General features: G+C 41.2%; 1 protein-coding gene across 5 annotated transcripts in view; it reads right to left on the bottom strand.

Moving 5' to 3' along the window:
* CNTN3 (contactin 3) overlaps positions 1-22,802 on the bottom strand; it is a 232,517-nt gene that overhangs the window by 176,739 nt on the left and 32,976 nt on the right. For 4 of the 5 annotated variants that reach the window (XM_077325207.1, XM_077325202.1, XM_077325203.1 and 1 more), the window contains one exon: positions 13,773-13,906. The exons of the other annotated variant lie outside the window; for it this stretch is intronic. In XM_077325207.1, coding sequence (XP_077181322.1) covers positions 13,773-13,827 — 55 coding nt within the window. In that variant the 5' untranslated portion in view covers positions 13,828-13,906. The remainder of the gene's footprint in view (positions 1-13,772; positions 13,907-22,802) is intronic. 5 annotated transcript variants of the gene reach the window in all.

Here is a 22,802-nt window from a genome sequence, read left to right on the forward strand (position 1 = left end):
AGCATCGTGAGATGCCCTGCTTATGTCTTTTTTTAACACGTGTAATTGCCCTTTCTCCACTTTACTTTAAAAATGAAATACAAACAGATAACTTCCTCCGTATTGTTCATCATCATAGCGGCTGTGGTTGCAGCAATTTCAAGCTTATACAACGAGACAGCAGCAGCCGCTGTCAGCAGCACTCTTCTTCCGTCAACTTTGGCCCGTTACTGTAATGAAAATATGACCAGCTTGGGGGAGCTTTTTACCTGCGGAGGGGAAAATATATGGCGGTGTTGGGTTGTTATGTGTAATAGATTTCACTTTGTTTGGAGAAAACAACAAGGACTGATTGAACAGTCTCTGCTGTGCTGATATTATTCTGTCTCTTCCACTAATTACACAACAAACCTCCAGAGAACAGACCTGCTTTTTCTTCCTCCAGGAGAAATATCTACTTCCTATGACCTTCAGCCACATTTGAACAACATGCCAAGCCTTATTCATTCTGATAGTATTCAGATTTCAAACAGACCGACTATGTCACAGATGTCATGCCCTGAAAAAGCAAGGTCTTTGGAAGCACACCAGGGAGTTCCTGGGATCCTGACTGCCGCTTGTTTGCCCAGAAAAGAGAACTATAAAATGCACCACAAGGCCAATGTGCAAAGATGGATTTCTGCAGAGAGTTAATAATTTGCTCTACTTGCTAAGGAGGGCAGGATGGCTAGCTATTGAGATGGACCTGTACCCTAGGTTGACTGAGAGATTCACCTTCCCATTGTGTATCATTATTGTGTACCACATTTTGTAAGACATTTTGAGTTCCCAAAATGGGAGAAAAGCAAGGTAAAATATTTAAACGTAAATAAATCTCATATGAACCAACCCACCAGTTAAGATTATCATTAGAGGTCTGATCTGTGTAGTGCCACTTTAACAATCTACATAAGTGTGCATCATGGGCCAGCCAGCTGCCACCTCCTCCTTCTGGGAGGAATCAAAAAAGTCAGGTAGCTGAAAGGCGGGAAGCATCAGAAAGTGGAAACATTTCCCATAATGGCCAGGCTGCTCGTTCTGTCAGGAGAAGAAAGAGACACCACAGAGGCCAGGGCCTCAGTCTTTGCCAGTTTCTTTTGAACAAGCAGAGCATAGAAGGAGGAGAGCGTGTCGGACAGCTCTAGAGAGAAGACAAAGTACTCGCCTGATTGCTCAGCAGAGATCACTGTCAATTCCTGGACTGCAGTCCTTGCAGGACCAGGACTGACAGGCTTTTAGAGAAATAGTATAGACCTGCACCCGTAAGAAGATGAATGCGACTGGGCCTTGATGGATGTCAGCAAAAGGAGGCAGAGAAAAGGAATACACTGAGCAAAACCCGGTGTGGGAGCAACTTTGTTTGTTCCCCCTGGTGAGCTGGCTGGTTTAGCAAACAGATCTACCCTCAGCTGTTACCTTGTCCCTAGTAACCTGTGTTTGATCCTACAGCATGGGACCCTGATTCTGTATCTTGCACCTGTTTCCAAGCCCTGGAACAGGACCCCTGAACCCTTGATCCTCTGTGTCCTTACCTCTGGACTGGACCTTTGATTTCTGACTCGACTGGTGTGTAGTCCTTGACTCTGTATCTATTGTTACTGTGTATATCCTAGAAACACCATGTAGAGTAACAGCACCAAGCTTACCCCCGAACGTAACAGTGTGCATCAGAAAAATGGACTTCTCAGTAGCAGGGCCCAAGCTTTTCACCTTAGGGGTCCACTTTGCACAACATAACAGGGTCTTCAGGCATGCTCGGTGGGTGGGATTTATGAACTTACTTCCATTTCACCAAGCGCACTAGAAGATGTGTTCCACATCAATAATATTGGGGTTTCAACTTGGTGAAATTAAGGATGGGGAGGTTTAGTAGACTCCACATGCATATTTGTTTGCAAACAGTAGTAGTGTTTTGGAAGATTGAGATAATGTCATATTTAAAATAATTGCTCTTACATAAAGGTCAAGCAACATGTGATCACCACAAACCTAAATCAAATAATTATTAGCCATATGTTCCTTAATTTTGAATAGCTTATAATCCAGCCCTAAACAGAATTACACACTAATAAATCCACTGACTTCTGCAGTTTTGCCAGGTCAGCTCATATACAGTTGCAAAAAGGAAAGATGTGGGGGCAGTGGGGAGACGGAAATAGAGTGGGCATTTGTCTAGAACAGGAAATTGTGTTCTATACGTTATAGAACTGACTTGATAAAGAGTCTGTTTCTCTGAATCTCGGTTTGATTGCTTCTTACTTGGCCTCTAATGGATCAGCAAACTGGCTAGTGCAAATAAATTGTTAATCTCCAATGTTTTCTCATTCGCAAGCCTGTCCTTTAACTTTCTTGTAGTCAGGGAAATGGAGACTAGAAAACAATAAGGTTTGTTAAGAGAAAAATCTTTCGAAATAAATAAATAAAAAATGAACATTCAGCATACAGACGAGTTCCCTTGAAGTGGTTTCACAGGGTAAATTATGTGTTATGCTGGCAGCAGCACTGAGCCCATAGTCCAAAGATGCATGGCTATATAAAGCTCTGTCTGGTTGGCTACTTGTATGAATAGATGCCCAGAAGGCTTTGTCCAATTACAGCAACACTAGAGAAAGACTTTATTTTGATGGCATGGTTATAATTACCCGAACCACATGGGTACCTATTCACACAAGCAGCTAGCAATTTAGCAAGCCATACAAATGGTTCAATATTGTGGCAGCAGAAGTGCCAGAAACCTACTGCCTAAACAAAACAGACCCTAGAATTAATTGCCAAGTGAAATACCTTACAAAGAATCTCTTACAAGAAATTTAAGGAAGAGTCTCTTATTACAGAGTGTGTATATATCTATACACCTTACACAAATCAAGATATCATTTGCAGCCTCAGAGATGAATGGGTGGGTTGGAGCAGGCAGGAGGGACACAACAGAGATACAAACTCTTACTGGGATGCAACATAGCCACAACTTTTATTAATAACAGCTAGAAAGGTTTGGCTTGGCACGTGGTGCTGGATCCACATGGGACAGCTCACCTGCTGACCAATGGAAAACGTATTCCCTCAGATCACCTTGAGACTGTTTCCACATTGGAGGCTCTGCGCCGGGCTGCAGGTTGGAGTTTGAGTTGGGGCATGTTGCCCCACCTCTTCCTGCTCCCTCATGGCGGAGCATTTGTCCCGGTGTACCTTGTCTGCCTCAGATTTGTGCTCCTGCATGGGAGCTAGGGCAGCAAAGTTCCCAGTGCAGAAATGGGTGAGAATGGCAGATTGGACAGGAATTATATGGACACTTGCCACTACATAGCAACACCTAGGAACACAGCAAGTTTGGCAGTCTCTGTGCTGAGCACGCCTACTGGAAGCTTATGCTCCCAAGATCCCTTAAGGGGATCCCAGTTCAGGAGGGTTGAAAAAAAATGGATCTAGGCCAATGCCAAACTGCTAAAGTTGTGCTGGGCTACAAAGGCAAAGATAAATATAACAGAATAATACACAATGTAAGCCCTCAACACAAAACCTCAGATACCTGTGGTGAGATGGAAAGACCAAAACATGCATGTATGTTACTTGGAGAAGAGTTGAGAAGGAGAAAGAATTAAGAGGTTGAAAGAACAGCAGAACTTTCTAGCCAACCACACTCCCTGAAATGCAGGAGGAAAACTGAAGGAAGGCCAGTTCTGGCTAAGGAAACAGAAAGTAGAAGAATAATTTTTTGTTCCTGCCTCCCTAGCAAGAACAACGAGAACCACCTGATACAGATATCCTCCTGGACTCAAGAGGGAGAACAGCAGCATCTCCAGTTCTCCAAATCTGAGTAAATAACATCACAAAATTACAGACAGATCTTGAAATGCATGTCTACTGCTTCCGGTTGAATAAGTGAAGAATGCTTTACAATTATTCATCCATCTCAAAGCACAACTAACATCCCATCTATACTGATGTTAACACTGTGGATTCAGTGGTAAGACTAAACTGCAAAGTGAGAAGACTATTCACCAGTTACCACTGACTTTCTTTAACTGCCTCTTATGGATATTTGCAATCTAAGTACTTTTCACATGACTTCTGGTAGCGGCTGATTAGATTATTAAGAATATAGGAAAAGGGGCCTCCAACAGGCATTTTGACCGCATGGTGACTTATTTAATGATTTAATGATTATTTAATGATTAGGAGGTTGGAACTTCACTATGAAGAAATATTGAAGTTTAGAAAAGAGATGACTAAGGGGGACATGATGGAGATTTATAAAATTATGCATAGAGTAGAGAGAGCTGACAAGGAGAAATTTCTCTCTCTCTCAATGTACTAAAATTTGAAGGTGTCCGATGAAGCTTACAGGCAGTAGATTCAGGACTGAAAAAAAGAAATACTTTATGCGAGTGATTAAAATATAAAATCTACTGCTAGATAATGTAGTGATGACCACAAGTATAGAGGGCTTTAAAAGGGGATTAGAAAGATTCACGAGAGACTGTTCCCAAATATTCCATCACTAGTCCTTCAGTGTACCTCCTCCTGCAGATCTGTGAGGTACACATGACAATATTGGCTGCTTTACACCCATGACATCAGGGTATTTAAAGGAGAGCGTCCAATATATAGCCTGTACAGTGATAATGCCAGTGGATAAGCTTTTTCCAGTGAAGCCCTGACTCTGTCATTAATGCTATGCTCATCTTTAAATAGTGAAGCCAGCCACTATTTTTTTTCTAATTCATATTTGCTGTATTTTAAATCAGAGCTCTGAAGGAACTGTACACTTCAGTGCATGAGTCTGCCAACTCCATTGGTTTTATCTGTGACAGCAAACTTTATGTCTCTTCCCCCCCCCCCCCAGTTGTTGCTCCAGCAGTTCAGAACAGGTTACCAATGAAGGTGGTATGCCAGATCGTATTATTCCAGTGAGCTTCTATGGTGTTTGGATTTTAAAAAGAGCTGGTTATTTGTACCATGCTTTTTACTATCCAAAGAAGTGTTAAGGTGTTAAGGTGGCTTACAATCACCTATCCTTCCTCTCTCTACAACAGACAACCTGTAAGGTAGGTGAGGTTGAGAGACCTCTGAAAGAACTGAGACTGGCCCAAGGTCACCCAGTTGGTTGCATGTGGAGGAGTGGGGGAACCAAACCTGGTTCTCCAGATGAAGGGCTGCTGCTCTTAACTAGTGCAATAAGCTGGCTTTTGTCAAGATGGTGTCAAAGTGAATGCATAGAGTGTGGGTGATCTCATTGCCATGTCTGGAATTACGAAGTATGTACTGGGCAACTGAACTGAAATTCCCAGCAGGCAGGTTTAGCACCATCAGCACTCAAGTAGTCATACTGTGAGCTGGGAGAGAAATGTTTGGAGAACACATAGCCCTTTATCAAATGTTCATCCAGAAAAGCTACTATCAGGCTACTTCTGACCTTAGCCTTGGAGAATTCATCAATCAGTATTTTCAAATATATCCATAGTTTTATCAGGGAGAGTCCAGATACAAAGAAGCTCTATAAAGTCAATTGATTTCGATGAGACACTTAAACAGGTATTTGACTGTAACAGAACTCAACAGTATCCGACAAAGGGAGCTTTGACTCTCAAAAGCTGATACCCTAGAAATCTTGTTGGTCTTGAAGGTGTTACTAAGCTAGAAACTTGCTCATATACTTCAGACCAGCAGAGCAACCCACCTGAAACGATTGAAATCAATGGGGTTTAAAAGTACTAATTAGGCAAGCCTCATATGTTCAGTATATTATACCCAGAAAAAAACTAAAATCGGTGGGCAGTTTCATCGATATTGTATAATGTGAGTATATTCTGCACTGCATTAATGCATCACAGAGTTGAAGCATTTTGTAGTTAACCATGTACAAAACCATCCGGGAATGCATTTTAGTAGTCTGTGATCAATTCCTGTTCACAATTCTAGCCTGGATCGTAGACTCCCTGCTGCACAGACAGTCTGCAAAGCGAACACAGTTTGCCTCATCACTGAAACAGAAGAAACGTGTATTCTAAAATTATAACGTCTCCATTAACCCAAACATCATGTCAGGACATAGCAGGTGATATTTTCTTCACTATAAGAAACAAAAATCAAAAGTTAATTTAATTAAAAGCCAGGTTGTGGCTGGGGCATGGGAGATCGTGTGGGCCCGCCGGAAGACACTGCAACCTTATCTGCAGATCATTGCGCTGGTTACTATTGGCATAGGGAAGCTTTCTGATGCACCGCAGTGCACCCGTTCTGTTGGGGAGAGGGATGAGAATTTTTGTACCGCCAATTTGTGTTTGTGTTAATATAAGGGAGGTTTAATGGGATATATTGATCGACTGATTGATTGATTGACTGATTGATTGAATTTTTTGTCCGCCACTCCCACAAGGGCTCGTGGCGGGTTACAATATACATAAATACAATATACATAAAAACCCCAATAAAATTCCCCTAAAAAATTTAATTATACTATCTAGTAAAAATCCTGTGGCGGAAAATCACAAAAATCCCATACACTATAGCCTCCAGGGTGGGGCACAGGAGAGGGCCTAAGAGGAGGGTCAGAATCTTCCTTAGTGTGCCAGCTTCAACCATAGTCCTGGCAGAAGAGCTCCGTCTTGCAGGCCCTGCGGAATGTCGAAAGCTCCTGCAGGGCCCATAGCTCTTATGGGAGCTCGTTTCACCAGGCAGGGTCCAGGACCAAAAAGGCCCTGGCTGAGACCAGGTGCACTTCCCTGGGGCCGGGTATGACCAAGAGATTTGCTCCCGGCACAGTGAAGAGCTCTTCGGGGGGCATAGGGCAAAAGGCGGCCCCCTCAAGTATGTGGGACCCAGACCGCGTAGGGCCTTAAAGGTAAGAAACAAAACCTTGAACCTGATCCTGGCAGCAACCGGTAGCTAACGCAGCTGCCTCAGTACAGGCTGGATGTGGGCCCTCCAAGATGTTTCTGTGAGGATCCTAGAAGTCACATTCTGCACCAGCTGTAACTTCTGGGTCAAACTCAAGGGCAGGTCCGTGGAGAGAGAGTTACAGAAATCTATTCTGGAGGTGACCGTTGCATGGATCACTGTGACCAGGTTTTCAGGGGACAGGTAGGGCGCTAATAACCTGGTCTGGCGAAGGTGGAAAAATGCCTGGCCGGCTACCTTTTTGACCTGAGCCTCCAACTTTAACAAGGCATCAAAGGTCACACCCAAGTTCCTGGCTTGGGTGACCAGTTGCGTTCTTGCCAAGGTAGGTAAACACGCTTCCTGATTTGCCCCCCTACAACCCAGCCAGAGGACCTCCGTCTTGGAAGGGTTGAGTTTCAGGCGACTCTGCTCAAGCCACCCAGCAACTCCAGCCACCTAGCAACTCCAGCCACCCAGCCGCAGCAGCAGCAGCAGAAGAAGCAGCAGAAGAAGCAGCAGAAGAAGAAGCAGAAGAAGAAGCAGCAGCAGAAGAAGAAGAAGCAGAAGAAGCAGAAGAAGCAGGAGGAGGAGGAGGAGGAGGAGGTGGTGGTGGTGGTGGTGGTGGTGGTGGTGATAGGCTTAATTTAATTCAGTTCCTATTTGCATTCAATTTTCAAACCATTTAGTTCCTTTGTAGCATTATTTCCCAGCAATACTGTATGTATTTCTCAGCATAGTATATGTATAAACTGCATAAAAATGGCATTTTAAGATGTTTACATACGAATGACCTACATGTAGTCCTAAGCAGAATTACACCCTTCAAAGTCCACTTGACTAAATGGGCTCAGAAAGGTGTAACTATATTTAGGATTCCACTGAATGGATGTAATGGATGTCAGAAAAATAAAAACAAAAGAAATATCAATGACAGCAATTAAAATTAGGCAGACTGAAAGTCAAGACAAATTATAGCCTAGGAAATGGAGACCATTTGGCCATATTGGCTTCTTACTGGTAGCTTACAACAAACTAAGAGTTTGATGCTTGCTCCACCAGTTGTTGCTTAAAAGTTTTCAGACACAAGAGTTAAGATACACACAATGGACTGAATGCATTTATCCAAAGAACCATTCCCTGCAAGTCATATGTTATTATTAAAGCTGGCAGCAAATTAATAACCTAAAATGTTTTTCTTCGATGAATAATTTGTAAAAAGTATTAACTAAAATTGCAGTCTGCAAGAGACATAATATTCTTCAAATTAAATCTCTTGTTCCTCAAATGCTGGTGGCTCATTCTTTTGACATTATATTAGTCACTGTAAATTGTTCATTTCACACCAAAGCTAATCAGATTAAGAGGAAGTATTACTGACTATGACCAGAATAGTTTTATATGAATATCAGATGATAGCCATTGCTCTCCATACATAATAAAACTTTATTCATCATGACCTCATAAATCTCTTTAAAGCATTCGCATTCTAGCTTCCACTACTAATTTATATGGCCTAGTTTGAAATGCATCTCGAAAGCCTGGGGTCACAAAGGAGAAAGGGGGAAAATAACCTTGAACATTTCTTTGCTGAGGAAATCAGAAGAGCGAGATTAGAAATAATAAATAAGGCTTAGATTCAGGGCAAAAATTTCCACGTGATACAGTTCTTGTATAACTGTATAACTTTGGCCACCACATGAGAAAGAAGGACTCCCTGGATAAAAGCCTAATGCTGAGAGCGATTGAGGGCAAAAGAAGAAGGGGACGACAGAGAGTGAGGTGGCTGGATGGAGTCACTGAAGCAGTCAGTGCAAACTTAAATGGACTCCGGGGAATGGTAGAGGACAGGAAGGCCTGGAGGATCATTGTCCATGGGGTCGTGATGGGTCGGATGCGACTTCGCAACTAACAACAACAATACGTGAAGACACAAGGAAAAGGCCACAGTAGCCAATTGTGCTAAAATCAAACATAATGTATCCCGTTTGCACAAAATCTTTTGCAACCAATTTCTGTGAACTATGATATATGAGGAAATTGCTGCTTGTTGCACAAGATCTTGTGGACACAGAACTACATTAACTCCATTAACATTTCCATCTGCACATTGCTGGATCCAAGCCATAGTCACCTTGAATTGTGGCAAACACTGTTTCATTACTCAACTATAAAGTTGAGTCGATTGGTCATTACTATGCACTTTCTTCTGCCACACTCTCTCTGGAGTTCAGTTAAAGTATTGTAAGAATAACAGTTCTGGCAAAACTGCCTCCATTCAGATGGATTTAGAGTCCTGAGTACAGCAGCTAGAATAAATTACTTAACAGCTTACTCCAAACCCTAGGAATTACAATTCACCAGAGACGGCAAACACAGAGATTTTACTTAGCTACTGTTAAATAACTTTAGGTATTATTATGATATATATATATATATATATATATATATATATATATATATATATATATATATATATATATATATATATATATATATATATATATATATATATATATATATATATATATATATTATTTTGAGGCATCAATATCTCTTACAGATGGATGAAACCTCTTTCCCCCCCCCCCCAAACTATCATATATTTCTATATACAATGTTATGGTAGCATAGAAGAAGAATGTAGTGCACAATTCTAGGAATGAAAAATCTTTGATTACAGACTATCATTATTTGAATCTATTGCAAGGAACAGGACTTCAGCATTGCTGTTCCATGTCTGTAGAACAATCTTCCCAATCGTTCTCTCAGGGACACTACACATTTTTCTGCAAACACATTCAGCAATCACACTTACCTTATTTAAAGGTGGTCTGTTTGGTTCACATCAAGCCATTTTAAATGTCTACCAATCTGGTTTTCATTCCCCTCCCCGTTCCCGTTCCCACACACAAACCCCCACTGTATATGTAGCGGTGGTGTTGATTCAAACTGATCATAGCCATTAGCATCACTAAGGTCTACTTTGCTGACTGCAGAAGGGTAGGACTTTATTGAAACACAAAATCTATTGATTGATTTACATGGTTTGTGAGTGATCTAATTGTATATTTAAAGTACTGCCCACTGAATGTAGCAGTTAAGCAGCAACAAAGGGGGATAAATAGAACTCAACTGGGTTGTATGAGAACAGGCAGACATGACAAGCCAGTTACATTGTGTTGTATGTTAGAAAAGGAATACTGTAAAACAACCTGTCTAATAACCATTAATAGACATTGCATCAAAGTATCAAATAGGCGGCCATGTCTCAACAAAGCATTTTGTTAAGAGCACCATACTTGGTGGACCATAACTCGGGCACTGTAAATCCAAGCCTGACCAAATTTGGAAATCAGGAAGAGGAGGAGGGTCAGCTGGAGATCTTTTGCAAGTTTAGTATCTCTAGATTGTACAGAATCTGTTTGGTAAATTCCTGACCTTGTGAATGTCAAAATAACAAGCACAGGCTCAAGAGTGAAAATAATGGATCCTGTGCAAGGTAGAGACACTACCCTTGGAAGGCAGGTAGAAGAACACCTGATGGAGGGTCATAGTGAGACTGGTGTATCTTGCTCCCACAGGATCCAGTCTATACATCATGAACGTCCTGAACTTACATCTATCAAAATGACTACAGCAGTCATTTTAACAGGTGCAGGTTCAGGAAGGTACAGAACAGAGATACTGAACTTGGTGGACATGTCTCTACATCACGGGTCATATAGAAGAGCATTTGGGGGCGGTCTTCTCCAAGTTTGGGGTCTCTAGCTTGTTCAGGATCTGTTCCATACACTTCTGAACCCGTACCTGTCAAATGATTGCTCTGGTTATTTTGACAGGTGCAGGTTCAGAAAGCTCAGGAGTGTACACAATGGACCTTATGCAAGCTAGAGACACCAAAGTCACAAAGGACCCCAGGATGCTCTTCTACATGTCCTCCAAGTTGTTGCTCTGAAGTTATGCACACATTTTGTGAAGACCGTCTGCCTGGAAATGGCTCTGCTTTCAAACTTCCTCCTCAAACAACAGGAGCACATAAACAAGGTAACAGCAAAAAAACAACAAGACCGTTTGTGTGAGAGAAGCAGTTGGAGGTGCTGGAGTCCCCAAATGCAACTGCTAAACATTAGCCTTCCCTTCATTGCTGCTTTCAATGAAGACTGAGCAAGTGAAGGCAGAGTTACTAAAGGCAAACTAAAAAGGTACAGGAAAGTTAGTCATAGCAGGGGAACAGTCCTGAAAGACACTGACAGTTTCAATACCATAAAGATTCATCAACCATCTGTCAAACTAAATGAAAAGCAAAGGAACAATGATTATATCTTTGTGATCCAGTTTGCATGGCACAGTGGTGTTAGAAAAAGTATTTCCTCTTAATACACTGTACTATCCAGGTAAGTTGCAACACCTCAACATATAGTGGTGCTCCCATTACTAACATCTTGAGAGTGTAGATATGTTAACAAAATGTTTAAACAAACTCCTTAAAAATTATGCGTAACATTTGAACAACTGTTTCACACTATTCATCATAAGTAGGGGTAGCTTGAATTATGATTTCTGCAAATAGGAAGATCAATAAAAATTCTATGCCTGTGGGTTACTAGGTGTTGAAGAGGTAAATGCTGCACTCAGACGTTTATAAAGTTAAGTTCTGCTAATCCTGAGGCCATTCCTCCAATTGCAATACAAACAAGATATGGTTTATACTTTATATGATAATATATTCTATGAGCTACAGTTATTATGTGTGTATAAAACAGAAGAGACCTTAGATTTAGGCAATAGAATGAAAATTGGTAAACAAATGATGAAGCCAAGTTCAGCATTTCTTAGACTGCCAACCCTGAACATGTGGTTTCTAAGTGACCATTTAACACAAGAAAAAATAGTTGGATGTATATACAGTTCTTGGAGAATAAAATGAGCACACAGGTAAAAGACAGCCCACCTTAATGGCTCAGACATTTATATGTTCTTACTGTTTGGAACTGGCACTTTAACTAGCTATAGGACAGCTATTCTTACCAAGACAAAGATGGTCCCTTTCACTTCATCTCCTTATAGGAGGTAAAGAATGGGCATCTAAGATCCTGTTCTGTATTTGTAATGATAACATATTAATAAAGCCAGATTATGTGGCACTTTTAATATTTACTCAAATTAAGAACTTACTGTCTGAGAGTAAACTGTGAACAGCCATTTGTGCATCAAACTTTAGGTGATCTTTATGACAACAATACACTCGCGTGGCAAACCAAAGTTTACTGTTACATCTAAACAAAGTATAGTTTACTTCATTCACCTCAGGCAGGGATTCCAGACCAGACCCAGACTCATCTATGTTTGTTTTGCTGGTGCCATATTATTGTTATTACTAGCCCGAAAGCCCGTTGCATCCAGGAATGCAATGGGTGCTAGCAGTGGGCCCCCCTGATTGCGCCGCCACCACCCTACCTGCGTGTTCCAATGGCGGCTTCATCGATGTTGCAGCAGCTGGGCTGCCTGCCACGTGCACTGGCGGGCGGGTCCCCACCCCACAAGCCCCAGAACAGCCCAAATGCCTGTCTGGCCTCTCACACCATCTTCCACCAACCACCCTCGTTAAAAAAACAGAAATAGACATGCACACATACACACTCTTAACTCTCAGCACACAAAGGTGCAGTGAGTTCCTGGGCAGCAAAATAAGTGGGCTTCAGAGTGCAGCTGCAAAACAGGAAGAAACTAAAAAATTGAATCCCACTGGAATCGTCCAGACCAGTTTCAAAGCTTAGACTGGAAATTCCATTTATGCTTCCTTGGGAATAACTCCGAATTGGAACAACTGGAAAGCCTGTCCCTTCCCAACCTACCTCATGTCACCTCAGTGTCAGAAATGGCCTAGTGACGTGCTCAGCTGGGCTAGGAATGGGGCCAGGGTGAGGGCAGCCTCCTCCACTCCCCCCACTGCGACTGCAGCAATCAGAAATGACGAGCCTCATCCAGCAAGGATTTACATAACTGGGACCCCTCCCCTTTCACCCCCTCCAGACCAATCACTGGCCATCTTGGGAAGGGGAGCTGGGTTGCCATGACCATATATGGTCATGTTGCCGATAATTTTTTAATAAATAAAAAATATTTTAAAAAATTGTCCCATTCAATCCACAAAATCTTTCCAGGGCCCTCACAAAACACCAGAGTTTCACAAAACCCCGGTTGAGCAACCCTGGGTTAGAGGCATAAATTGAAGGGCAGAAGTCAAAGTGTCATTGCTTGGCTGTCTGTAGTCAATGATAGCCAGCACTGAATAAAAACCCTCCCAGGATGCTTGATTTCTTAACTTTGCCTCTTTTGGTTGTTTTAGAAATTTCTGTAAACTGCTTTGGGCAAGGGGTGGGGAGTAGAATAGAAAGAAATTATTCAGGCTCTGCTCATGATTAAGCATTATTCAAGATTAATCGATAAGACACCTGATTATAAACAGAGCCATATTGACAGTAAGGAAATAATCTTGTAGTGATCTAATTCTCCTTTAGTTATGAACAGTTTGCTTACTTGCACAGCTTGTTTTCTTACTGAGATTGGGATGCCATTTCTTAAATACATTCGCTACATCAAGTCCATCAGTATTCCAAATACCCACCTTCCTGTTTGTGCCTGTTTGCAAATGTGCCATCTTTTCCCCCTAGAAAGTGCAGCTGCATGTAATAACTAACACAGGGAAAATGAAACTGTTTTAGTACACTAATAATGTTTAAACTGTATAATACATGTACTTACTTTTAATGGACTGAAGAGTTAGCTTCGCGATTTCAGCATTTTCTTTTGAAAGAAATAACTCTGTTGCTAGTTTAATTTAGAAATTATAAATTAACATATATCCTTACCTCCAAGGCAGCCAACAAAGGAAAGCAGGAACATCTGTTTCCATAGTAACACCATCTTCAGCTGCCAAAAGTTAGAAGTTCTTGTCCGGACTCAGATGAACAGTACACTTAGTGTTCCACACAGAATCTTTAATCTGTTAAAACAACATGAATGTACAAATTCTTTAATCACTGGATTCACATTACAAAAAGCAAGTCACATGAACTTTTAGTAGAGTTAAAGTTTCTGAAAGAGCCTTAAAGTGACAGAAATTACCTCCGCCCCCTCCTCTGAAATCTAGGCTCAATAAAACCCTGTCACTGGAAAATGAGTCTCATACACCAAGCAACCTTATCACTTAGCATAGCTTCAGTGTTTAAGAACACTGTCCACAATCCACTTCATTCTGGTGCCAAATGACTCGTCAGTTTCAATATGGGGATTCCTATGGTAAATATGGAAGACTAGCGGCCAAGCCCATAGCATTCAGGAATACAATGGGTACTAGATTGAGGGGGTGGAATGGAAGAACTCTGTGGACGGCTTCCCCCTCCTCCCAGGACCTGGAAAGGCTGCAGGTAGCTGTTATGGAACTCACAGGCAGGCGCAGCTTTCATGCAACTAGGATCTGCAGCCTCCAAGCCTCATAGGGAAGTGAAAGGAGGAGGGGGTGGTCAGAGGTGGGGGATGGAAGGCGATTGGCTGGCTGCTGGACAGATAGGCAAGCTGACTGGAGGAGGAGGCACTCAGGGGCAGGACAGCCGCCCTGAGTGGGTTTTTAGGTATCTTAAGCCATAAGATATGCCCTCCTCCAAGGCCTTACCAGAAATATATAGTGGAATAGATGTTGGCAACTTTTTCATTCAATTGAACCTAGAACATATTCCAAAAGTAGTGGAAGAAAAAAAGTTGGGTTTTATACTCCGTTTTTCGTCACCCCAAGACTGGACAAATTGGAGCATGTCCAGAGGAGGGCAACAACGATGTTGAGGGGTTTGGAGTTGTACAAGGAAAGATTGAGGGATTTCTGCCTGTTTAAGCCTGGAGAGGAGATGACTAAGAGGTGATATGCTAACCATCTTCAAATACTTGAAGGGTTGTCATATAGAACAGTGGTCCTCAACCTTTTTATCACCAGGGACTACTCAACGCTTGACAATTTTACTGAGGTCCGGGGGGGGGGGGAGTTTACTCCTCTACTCTCAACCACTGCCCTAACGTTCTCTGATCGCTATGGTAATGTTTAAACATCCCTTCAAAATAAGATACAGACACACCACAACAATGAACATAAGGAACATTTTATTTTCATGGAAATTTTAACTCATGACAATGACAAATCAATGGGAACCCTGAGCTTGCTTCTCTGCAACAACATAGTCCCATCTGGGAATGATGGGAGACAATAACACCCGAGGTGTGTTGTAAAGGACCGGGGGGGGGATGAAGTAAAGGGCCAGGGGGGGGAGAAGGCGTCCTTCACGGCCCACCTCCAATTAGTTGACAGACCACATGTGGTCCGCTGCCCACAGGTTGGGGATCACTAATATAGAAGATGGAGCAGAATTGTTTTTGTCATCCCAGAGGGCTGGACCAGAACCAACAGGTTGAAATTAATTCAAAAGAATTTTCATCTTAACATCTGAAAGAAGTTCCTGACACTCAATGAAATTAATGTGCAATAGGTTTAGAACAGATAAAAAGAAGTATTTCTTCAACCAAAGAGTAATTAACACATGGACTTCAATGCCACCAAATGTGATGGAGGCTACAACTATACACAGCCTCAAGAGTGGATTGGATAAACATATATATCTGTGGCTATTAGCCACAAGGTATAGAGGGAACACTATTTCTAGGGTAGTAAAGCTCTGCACTCTTGGTGTTTTGGGACAAGGACGGCTTTTGGAGTTCTTGTCCTACTAATAGACTTCCTGATTGCACCTCGGTTTTGGCTACTGTGTAACAGAGTGTTGAACTAAAAAGGGCATTAGCCTGATCCAACATGGCTCTCTTATATTCTCATTTAATTTAAAGTAGTTTAAAAAATTATACCAGCTTCCCATATGTCCTATTCAAAACTACCAGTGCCATGTGCTCATATGGCCAGAATAAAAAAAGCAAACAGGTTTTATAATAGGGTGATACATCAGATTACTGAAAATACTGCAAAGCGAAAACTATGCATGCATAATCATTTTCAGTGATGGATGAACCTTTCGAGGCTCAAACTGGAAATTACATTGGAGAACTCTCAGAAGGCAGGGTGGCAGAGCCTAATTCTTTTAGTTCCTTATCATTCTGGCCACTCTCCATGAGATCAACTGCCCCCCAATAGCAAACCACGTTTCTCAGATATTGCATTTGCATGTCATGCATTTGGAACTTCATCTCCAAAACTGCACCTTGGTGCATCAGACCAAATAATCCATATGGTGCTTGGAGGGGGGGCGGAAGAAAAGGTAGATGAGGAGGAAGCTGGGAGAGCCAGCCACCCGACAGTCTTCACCTACACTCCAGCTGACCAACACGGCCAGCCAACTTGCAGAAGCCACGGTCATAAGGTAAGTGAGACGAGAAAGGAGTTCATTTCTCAAACTGTTTTGTCATGTCATAGAAGAAATTGGGCTGCACTACTCACCTCTAAATCGAAGGTGAACAAGAGATATGAGTGTCAATGGCATCTCAACACTGTTTGCACAAAAAGTGCCCAATAATAGGGAAGCTATGGCTTAGTTAATATGGCAAACTTTACTGGCCATCCATTTTATAGTTCCTGATATGACACACTGAAAGTGGCACTTCATAGGGCATCCTGGAGACTAGAGCTATTTGAATTCTCATTTCACTCGTATTAAAGACAAATGGAAATGTTTATTCTTAGACTCCAGATAAAGGGACACTAATCTGAATTGCACGACTCAAGTGACAGTTTCATCACTTTCTTCCACTGACAGCTGCTGTTTGCATGGCTTTCTCAGGAAGAGGAAATAATTGAAAGTTTCATAAAACCATGCTACTGAATTACAATCATCATACAAAATACATACTGGTGTGAATCCCCCTGGAACAAATGAGCATCCAAGCCCTGCTCTTTAGAACATTTGCTTTTATCTTAGAACTGCAGCCCCAGGAATGACTCGAGTTTTGAGTATTAATAATTTTGCTGTTCAAACTCACTCAGGCATGGTACCATTCTATTTTTAAAACTGCAAAGCTCGTAGCGCTGTTCCCATTGTACAACGAGGACTGCGCTATAATTCCTTGCAAGTGAACAAAAATTTCATCATTATTCAATTACTTGTTGAGGGAATAGGAGTATTATCACCGTGACATGGAGGTCACGGGAACAGCAAGAGATGATATTACAAAGGTAAGGGTAAAAATTACTTTTCCAATTACATTTGGCATGATTATTCAGCTCATGCAAATCTTTTTCTTTTTCTTTTTCTTTTTTTTTTTGGGGGGGGGGGAGGGTTCGCACCAGATTATTCATTGACACAATTCAAGAACTCCAAACTTTGCTAAACTTCTTTCGTTTTTAGCCAGAAAGGAAACATATTTTATATTTTCCATTCAGCAGCAGATTTCCAAAAGGTAACTGCAGGAAATTAACTGGTCTCAAAAACAGAGCTTTCACCAAGTATTTGGTCTAAAGTTAAATTGTACAGCAATGGCATAGAATATACTAAGTGATCGATCCCCAGTGTTGTGTATGTGGCTCAGAGAAACCACAGAGCGGGACCTGCAATTCAAATACTGGGGACTGGTAATTGTATTAATACACAGGACCATCCCAGAGAGCTGTGATTAGAACAATTCCCTGTATTTCCAACCAGTTTTAAATTATATTTTAGCAGATCTATGGTCTAAGCTGTTTTATATATTGTTATTTTATGAGTAAATCCATGTTTTTGGCTATTTTATATTTTGTAACTGCGAAATTGCTAATTGTGACTTTGCTGGCCTTTGACTGTAATAAAGATAAGTACGTACGTATGCACAGGACCATCCTGCTACTGGATTGTTTAAACGGCCCAATCAGTTTGAACCAGGGGAATTTGCATGGGGCCAATTAGAGGCTTTGGCAGGAACTCAGGACTGTATATAAGTTAGTATGGTGGGCTGTTGAGTTCAATTCTCTGGTGTGATCTTAATAAAGAACTGATGTTTCGCTCCACGTGTGATTCTGCACCTTATTGAACCCACTATTCAGTACCAAGAACATACACTAAAATTCCAAATAGGTCACAAGCTTGAACTAACAAGTCAAGGTCCTTCAACAGCTGTGTGTTGTATTAGCGTTCACGCTCCCTGTCAGCAATTCAATTCATTTTATCATTGTGCTCTCTAGTCAAGTAAAATCTCATTACAAAACCATTTAAAATGTCCATACTGTAAAACAGATTCAAGTAAAACAGTTTAGGAAACCACAGTCTATATTACCTCCTGTGGTAAGGAAGGATTTGAACATTAAAGGTAAAGGTATCCCCTGTGCAAGCAATGGGTCATGTCTGACCCTTGGGGTGACGCCCTCCAGCGTTTTCATGGCAGACTCAATAAGGGGTGGTTTGCCAGTGCCTTCCCCAGTCATTACCATTTACCCCCAGCAAGCTGGGTACTCATTTTACCGACCTTGAAAGGATGGAAGGCTGAGTCAACCTTGAGCCGGCTGCTGGGATTGAACTCCCAACCTCATGGGCAGACAGCTTCAGACAGCATTTCTGCCGCTTACCACTCTGCGCCACAAGAGGCTCCTTATAATCTGAACATTATGAGTAACAAAATTCTCACCGTAAAAACAGAGATTCCTCCCTTTGAATCACATTTTATTCAGAACAGCTCACTAGATGGGGCAACACACGGGGGGAGGGGGAACCTGAGTTACACAAAGGGATTGTGTTGCATGACAGAAAATTTTAGATACAGCCATGTTTTCTACTCAGTCCCCATCTCACATGACTGTCCATGCAGGTCCCATAATCCCCAGCATCACTCATCTTGGTGGTCAGAAGGGACTGACCTCATTTCGTTTTTTCACTGAACTGGTTCAACTCAATGAGTCCAAGTTTTTGTCAAGCCATTTTGAAGACAATTCTAGCATTTTGCCAAAGTACATCAAAATAGCAAAGAAAAAGGCATACGTAGCAGTGCACAATCAAACCTTTTTTTTTGGGGGGGGGGGGAGGCAAGTCCTAGCATAGACAAGTTTTTTACGGGTTTCACTGCTGTAGAGCTGTGCCATGTGGCAACTGCATCATTAGTAACATCATCAGTTCTGAGCAACTCAGCTCTGATACACACAATCAGCATTTTGTGACCTTTTAACTTTTTGAGACAGCCCCTTCTATTCCACTCAAGAACATGAGCACCTATTAAGAAAAACAAATAAAACCCACGATAAATACACACAAGGTTAACCCTTTCTAGCAAAGGCCCATTTCCACAGCCCTTCTATTTCAAGCTTCTCCAGTATGGATGCTTAAACCACTTGTTAAAAAGAAAAGAAAAAGCCTAGCAGGAATAAGGCACCAAATGCACATAAGAATGCAGTTCAGCTACCATTTCCATTCATTCCTTGGTGAGCGGTTATCATGCTACTTAGAACTGTAATACTAAACCTAACAGCCATTTTAATCAATTGGAAAGGCCTGGAACAACTAGACTTCATATTAGTTCAATCTTATTTCATGCTCAGTTTTCATGGGTGCTCTTCATTGTCAAAGCTTTCTGCTGTGTCCAGATATATTATTACAGAACTGTCAAGACAAAACTTCTCATCCTTTATGGGACTTACATGTTCCTTCGAGGTCCTTTTGTTCACTGAGTGATCCAGTGCAATATGTTTGGACAAATCTCTCTAGCAATGACATGTTTCCTAATCAATCTTTCTTTCTAACTTCTACTCTAACAGAAAGCATTGTGATTTCATTTGTAATGGGGTGTTTTAAATGTATCTAGAGAGCTACACTCTACCATGTAGCATGTGTATTATCTATATTACAACTGTCTAAATAATTATTATAAAAGCAGTCTGAAGCTTTGACAGAAACAGAGAAATTACCCATTATGCAAACGACAACCATTCAGCTGGGTGTTCCAGTATTTGTTACATTTCAAAATTACGTATTTATGTAAAACGAAAAATATTTTTATGTCTTCCTCAGCCAGATCAATATACTCAAGGGACTCTCACCTCAAGATGGACCATGCATGAAACCTGATGGGAGAGTGGTTTACAAAATGGACAGACAGACCAACCAACCAAAGGCCAGGAAGGTAGCAACTGAACAGGAAGGCTGTATTTTCCTGTCTACTAAGGTCATAGACATTTCAGCACAGAGAGTAGAATAGGATTTCTTCGGCTATTGTAAAGTCCTACCAGACTAGTATCAGATACTTCCTCTTTTTTTGTAAGGTTATTCACATTATTAGATTTACAAAGAAAGACCTCTGCATTAAAAATCAAATTACATAGTTCACAACACAACTGTGACAATGCAATTAAGTTCTTAGTAATTTTCTATCATAAGACTTCTTTTATTTGCAACAACACTGCATCAATGCACTAACTAGCTAATCTCACAAGGGAAAGCTTTTTTCGCATATATGAGGATCCCAGGCACCTGAGACTTTAAAGTTTAACTAACTGTTTCTACTAAATTAATTTCTACTCCTCCCTTAACTGCTAGCTTTGGATCATCTATACTATTTTCTGTTTATAGAGACATTTATGACTTGTTTTATGTTTATCGCTAAATCCATCCACCCACCCTCTCATTTCTACATAAAATTACAAGCTTATCTGCAGCATAGTTTTATATTTTATTAATCTTTCATTTCACCCACCAAATGAACCCTTCCTTAAACTTACTAAGTGGGTTTTTTGGAAGTTCAATAAACTTGCCTTTGCTTTACAACTAAGTTTACAGAAACATAATATAAATTACAGTCTGTATGCAGCAATAATTTCAATGAAATTCTTGAGGTTTCTAGTCACTCTGGAAATCCATTTGATAACCTCAATTTTTTATACTTCTGACAAAATGAACTGAAAAGCAATGATTTCCTCATGACATTTTTTTTACACATTTGTATGCAACTCACACAAAAGCAGATTAAATTTAGCAACATTTTAATCTAATTTATTAATATAATCAGGAAGATGTAATTTCATTTTGAGGAACCAGACACCATACAAGAGATATGAACTTTCAAATCAAAGAAGGGAGGTCACAAAATAGCATTCCTATTCTGAAACCTTTGGCCTTGCACCATTTGTTCACCGGAAATTTTTCACCCATGTTGTTTTTGTCCCGTGTGTGTGTGGGGGGGGGGGGGGGGACTAGTATGTCTCCAAGAGTACATTAGGCAAAACGTGGGATATAATCAATTACATTAAACCAATAAATAAAGGGGCCAATCTTGGGTGAGTGAGCACATTTTAATCAAACAAACAGCACAATGCAAAAGATTTAATAAGCCCTTCTTTCATATAGTGTTCCTATGGTTTAAAATTCTGCCTCAGTAGCTATGTCTAAAAATATGCAATTACATATGCTATGCAGGATCTCCTCTGCAAAATAATAAAACAAGGCATTTCTCTTAATAGAGGAGTCTTGTGCCTATTTAGGAAACAGCATGACTCCTACATGAATCTTGTTAATTCAGTAGTATCTTGTAGTAAGCAAAAGTTAGTAGTTTGAGTGCAAGATATACTGTGTAATGTTGGGGGTTGGAGGCTGATTGGAGGGTTGACTGATTTTATCGTCACACACAACGAATTTTTTTCAGGTTTGACAATAAATAAATGCAGACAGGAACCAACAACTTGATTCATTGTGAATCTGAAACTGTCATGAGAGTAAAAGGAAAAGAAAGATGAGATTGTAGTGTAATTACTTGTTTTGCCTATCTACCCACTCAAAACAAACAAACAAGCAAACAGAAACAAAAACCTAATCCATTCCCAAACCTTTCCAGAGTAAATCTTGAATTCAAAGAGAGGCTCCAAAGCAACCATTCAGTCGATACGTATAGCACAATGAGATACTTCTGGTCTGCAGCCCAGAAATCTGTATACCTAATGCTGTCTGATTTCTCAGACACGTTGAGAACCCAGGAAAAGTAAACTTATCAGCTTCAGACTGATCCTGCATTAAGCAGGGCATTGGACTAGATGGCCTGCATGGCCCCTTCCAACTCTTATGATTCTAAAAAGAAAATGATCTATTCTGATCAAAAGATACAAAGTAGAAAAACTTGAGCTGGTGACACAAGAAATCAAAACATGTTTCCAAATGGAAGAATCTTCTCAGAACCTCTGCTCTTTAACTTATGAAACAAATATAGACCTAATGATAAAATGAGATCTGAACCAGCCAAAATGGTGGTATTATTTAGAAAGGAAATGCATCTAAGATATGGCTGGATTCAATCCAGATTATTTATTTGAAGTATGCTAATTCTACATTTTTTAAAGGTGGCTCAGTGGAAGAGCCTCAGTTTTGCAGGCAGGAGGCCTCATGTTTGCATGCAGAAGGCCTGACTCTCCCCCAGAAACACCGCTGCCTGGAAGCGGTGACGGGGTGGCTCAAGCAGAGTCGTCTGAAGCTCAACCCTTCAAAGACGAAGGTCCTGTGGCTGGGCAGGAAAGGTCCAAACGAGGAAGCGGCCTACTCAATCTGGATGGAGTGCAGCTAACAGTGGCCCACTCTGCCAGAAACCTGGGAGTGATCCTTGATGCCTCTCTCTCTATGGAGGCTCAGATCACAATGGTAGCACGGCTGGCATTTTACCACCTTCGCCAAGCCAAACTACTAGCACCAAACTACTTCGCCAAGCCAAACGTGGCCCCGGAACACCTAGACCCATTATGCACGGGGGAAATAACGCACATTCGGGGTGGAATGGCGGCGACTAAAATCACCGATAACGCACGGAGCCGACTGCAACCGGCCACAGCTTCGGTGCATGCCGCCGAAAAAGCCGCGTCTGAATATTTACTGAATCTGAATACCATACTTGTATTGGGATTCATGAATATCAGG

The sequence above is a fragment of the Paroedura picta genome, chromosome 3 (genome assembly GCF_049243985.1).
Source record: "Paroedura picta isolate Pp20150507F chromosome 3, Ppicta_v3.0, whole genome shotgun sequence".
NCBI classification, from domain to species: domain Eukaryota; kingdom Metazoa; phylum Chordata; class Lepidosauria; order Squamata; family Gekkonidae; genus Paroedura; species Paroedura picta.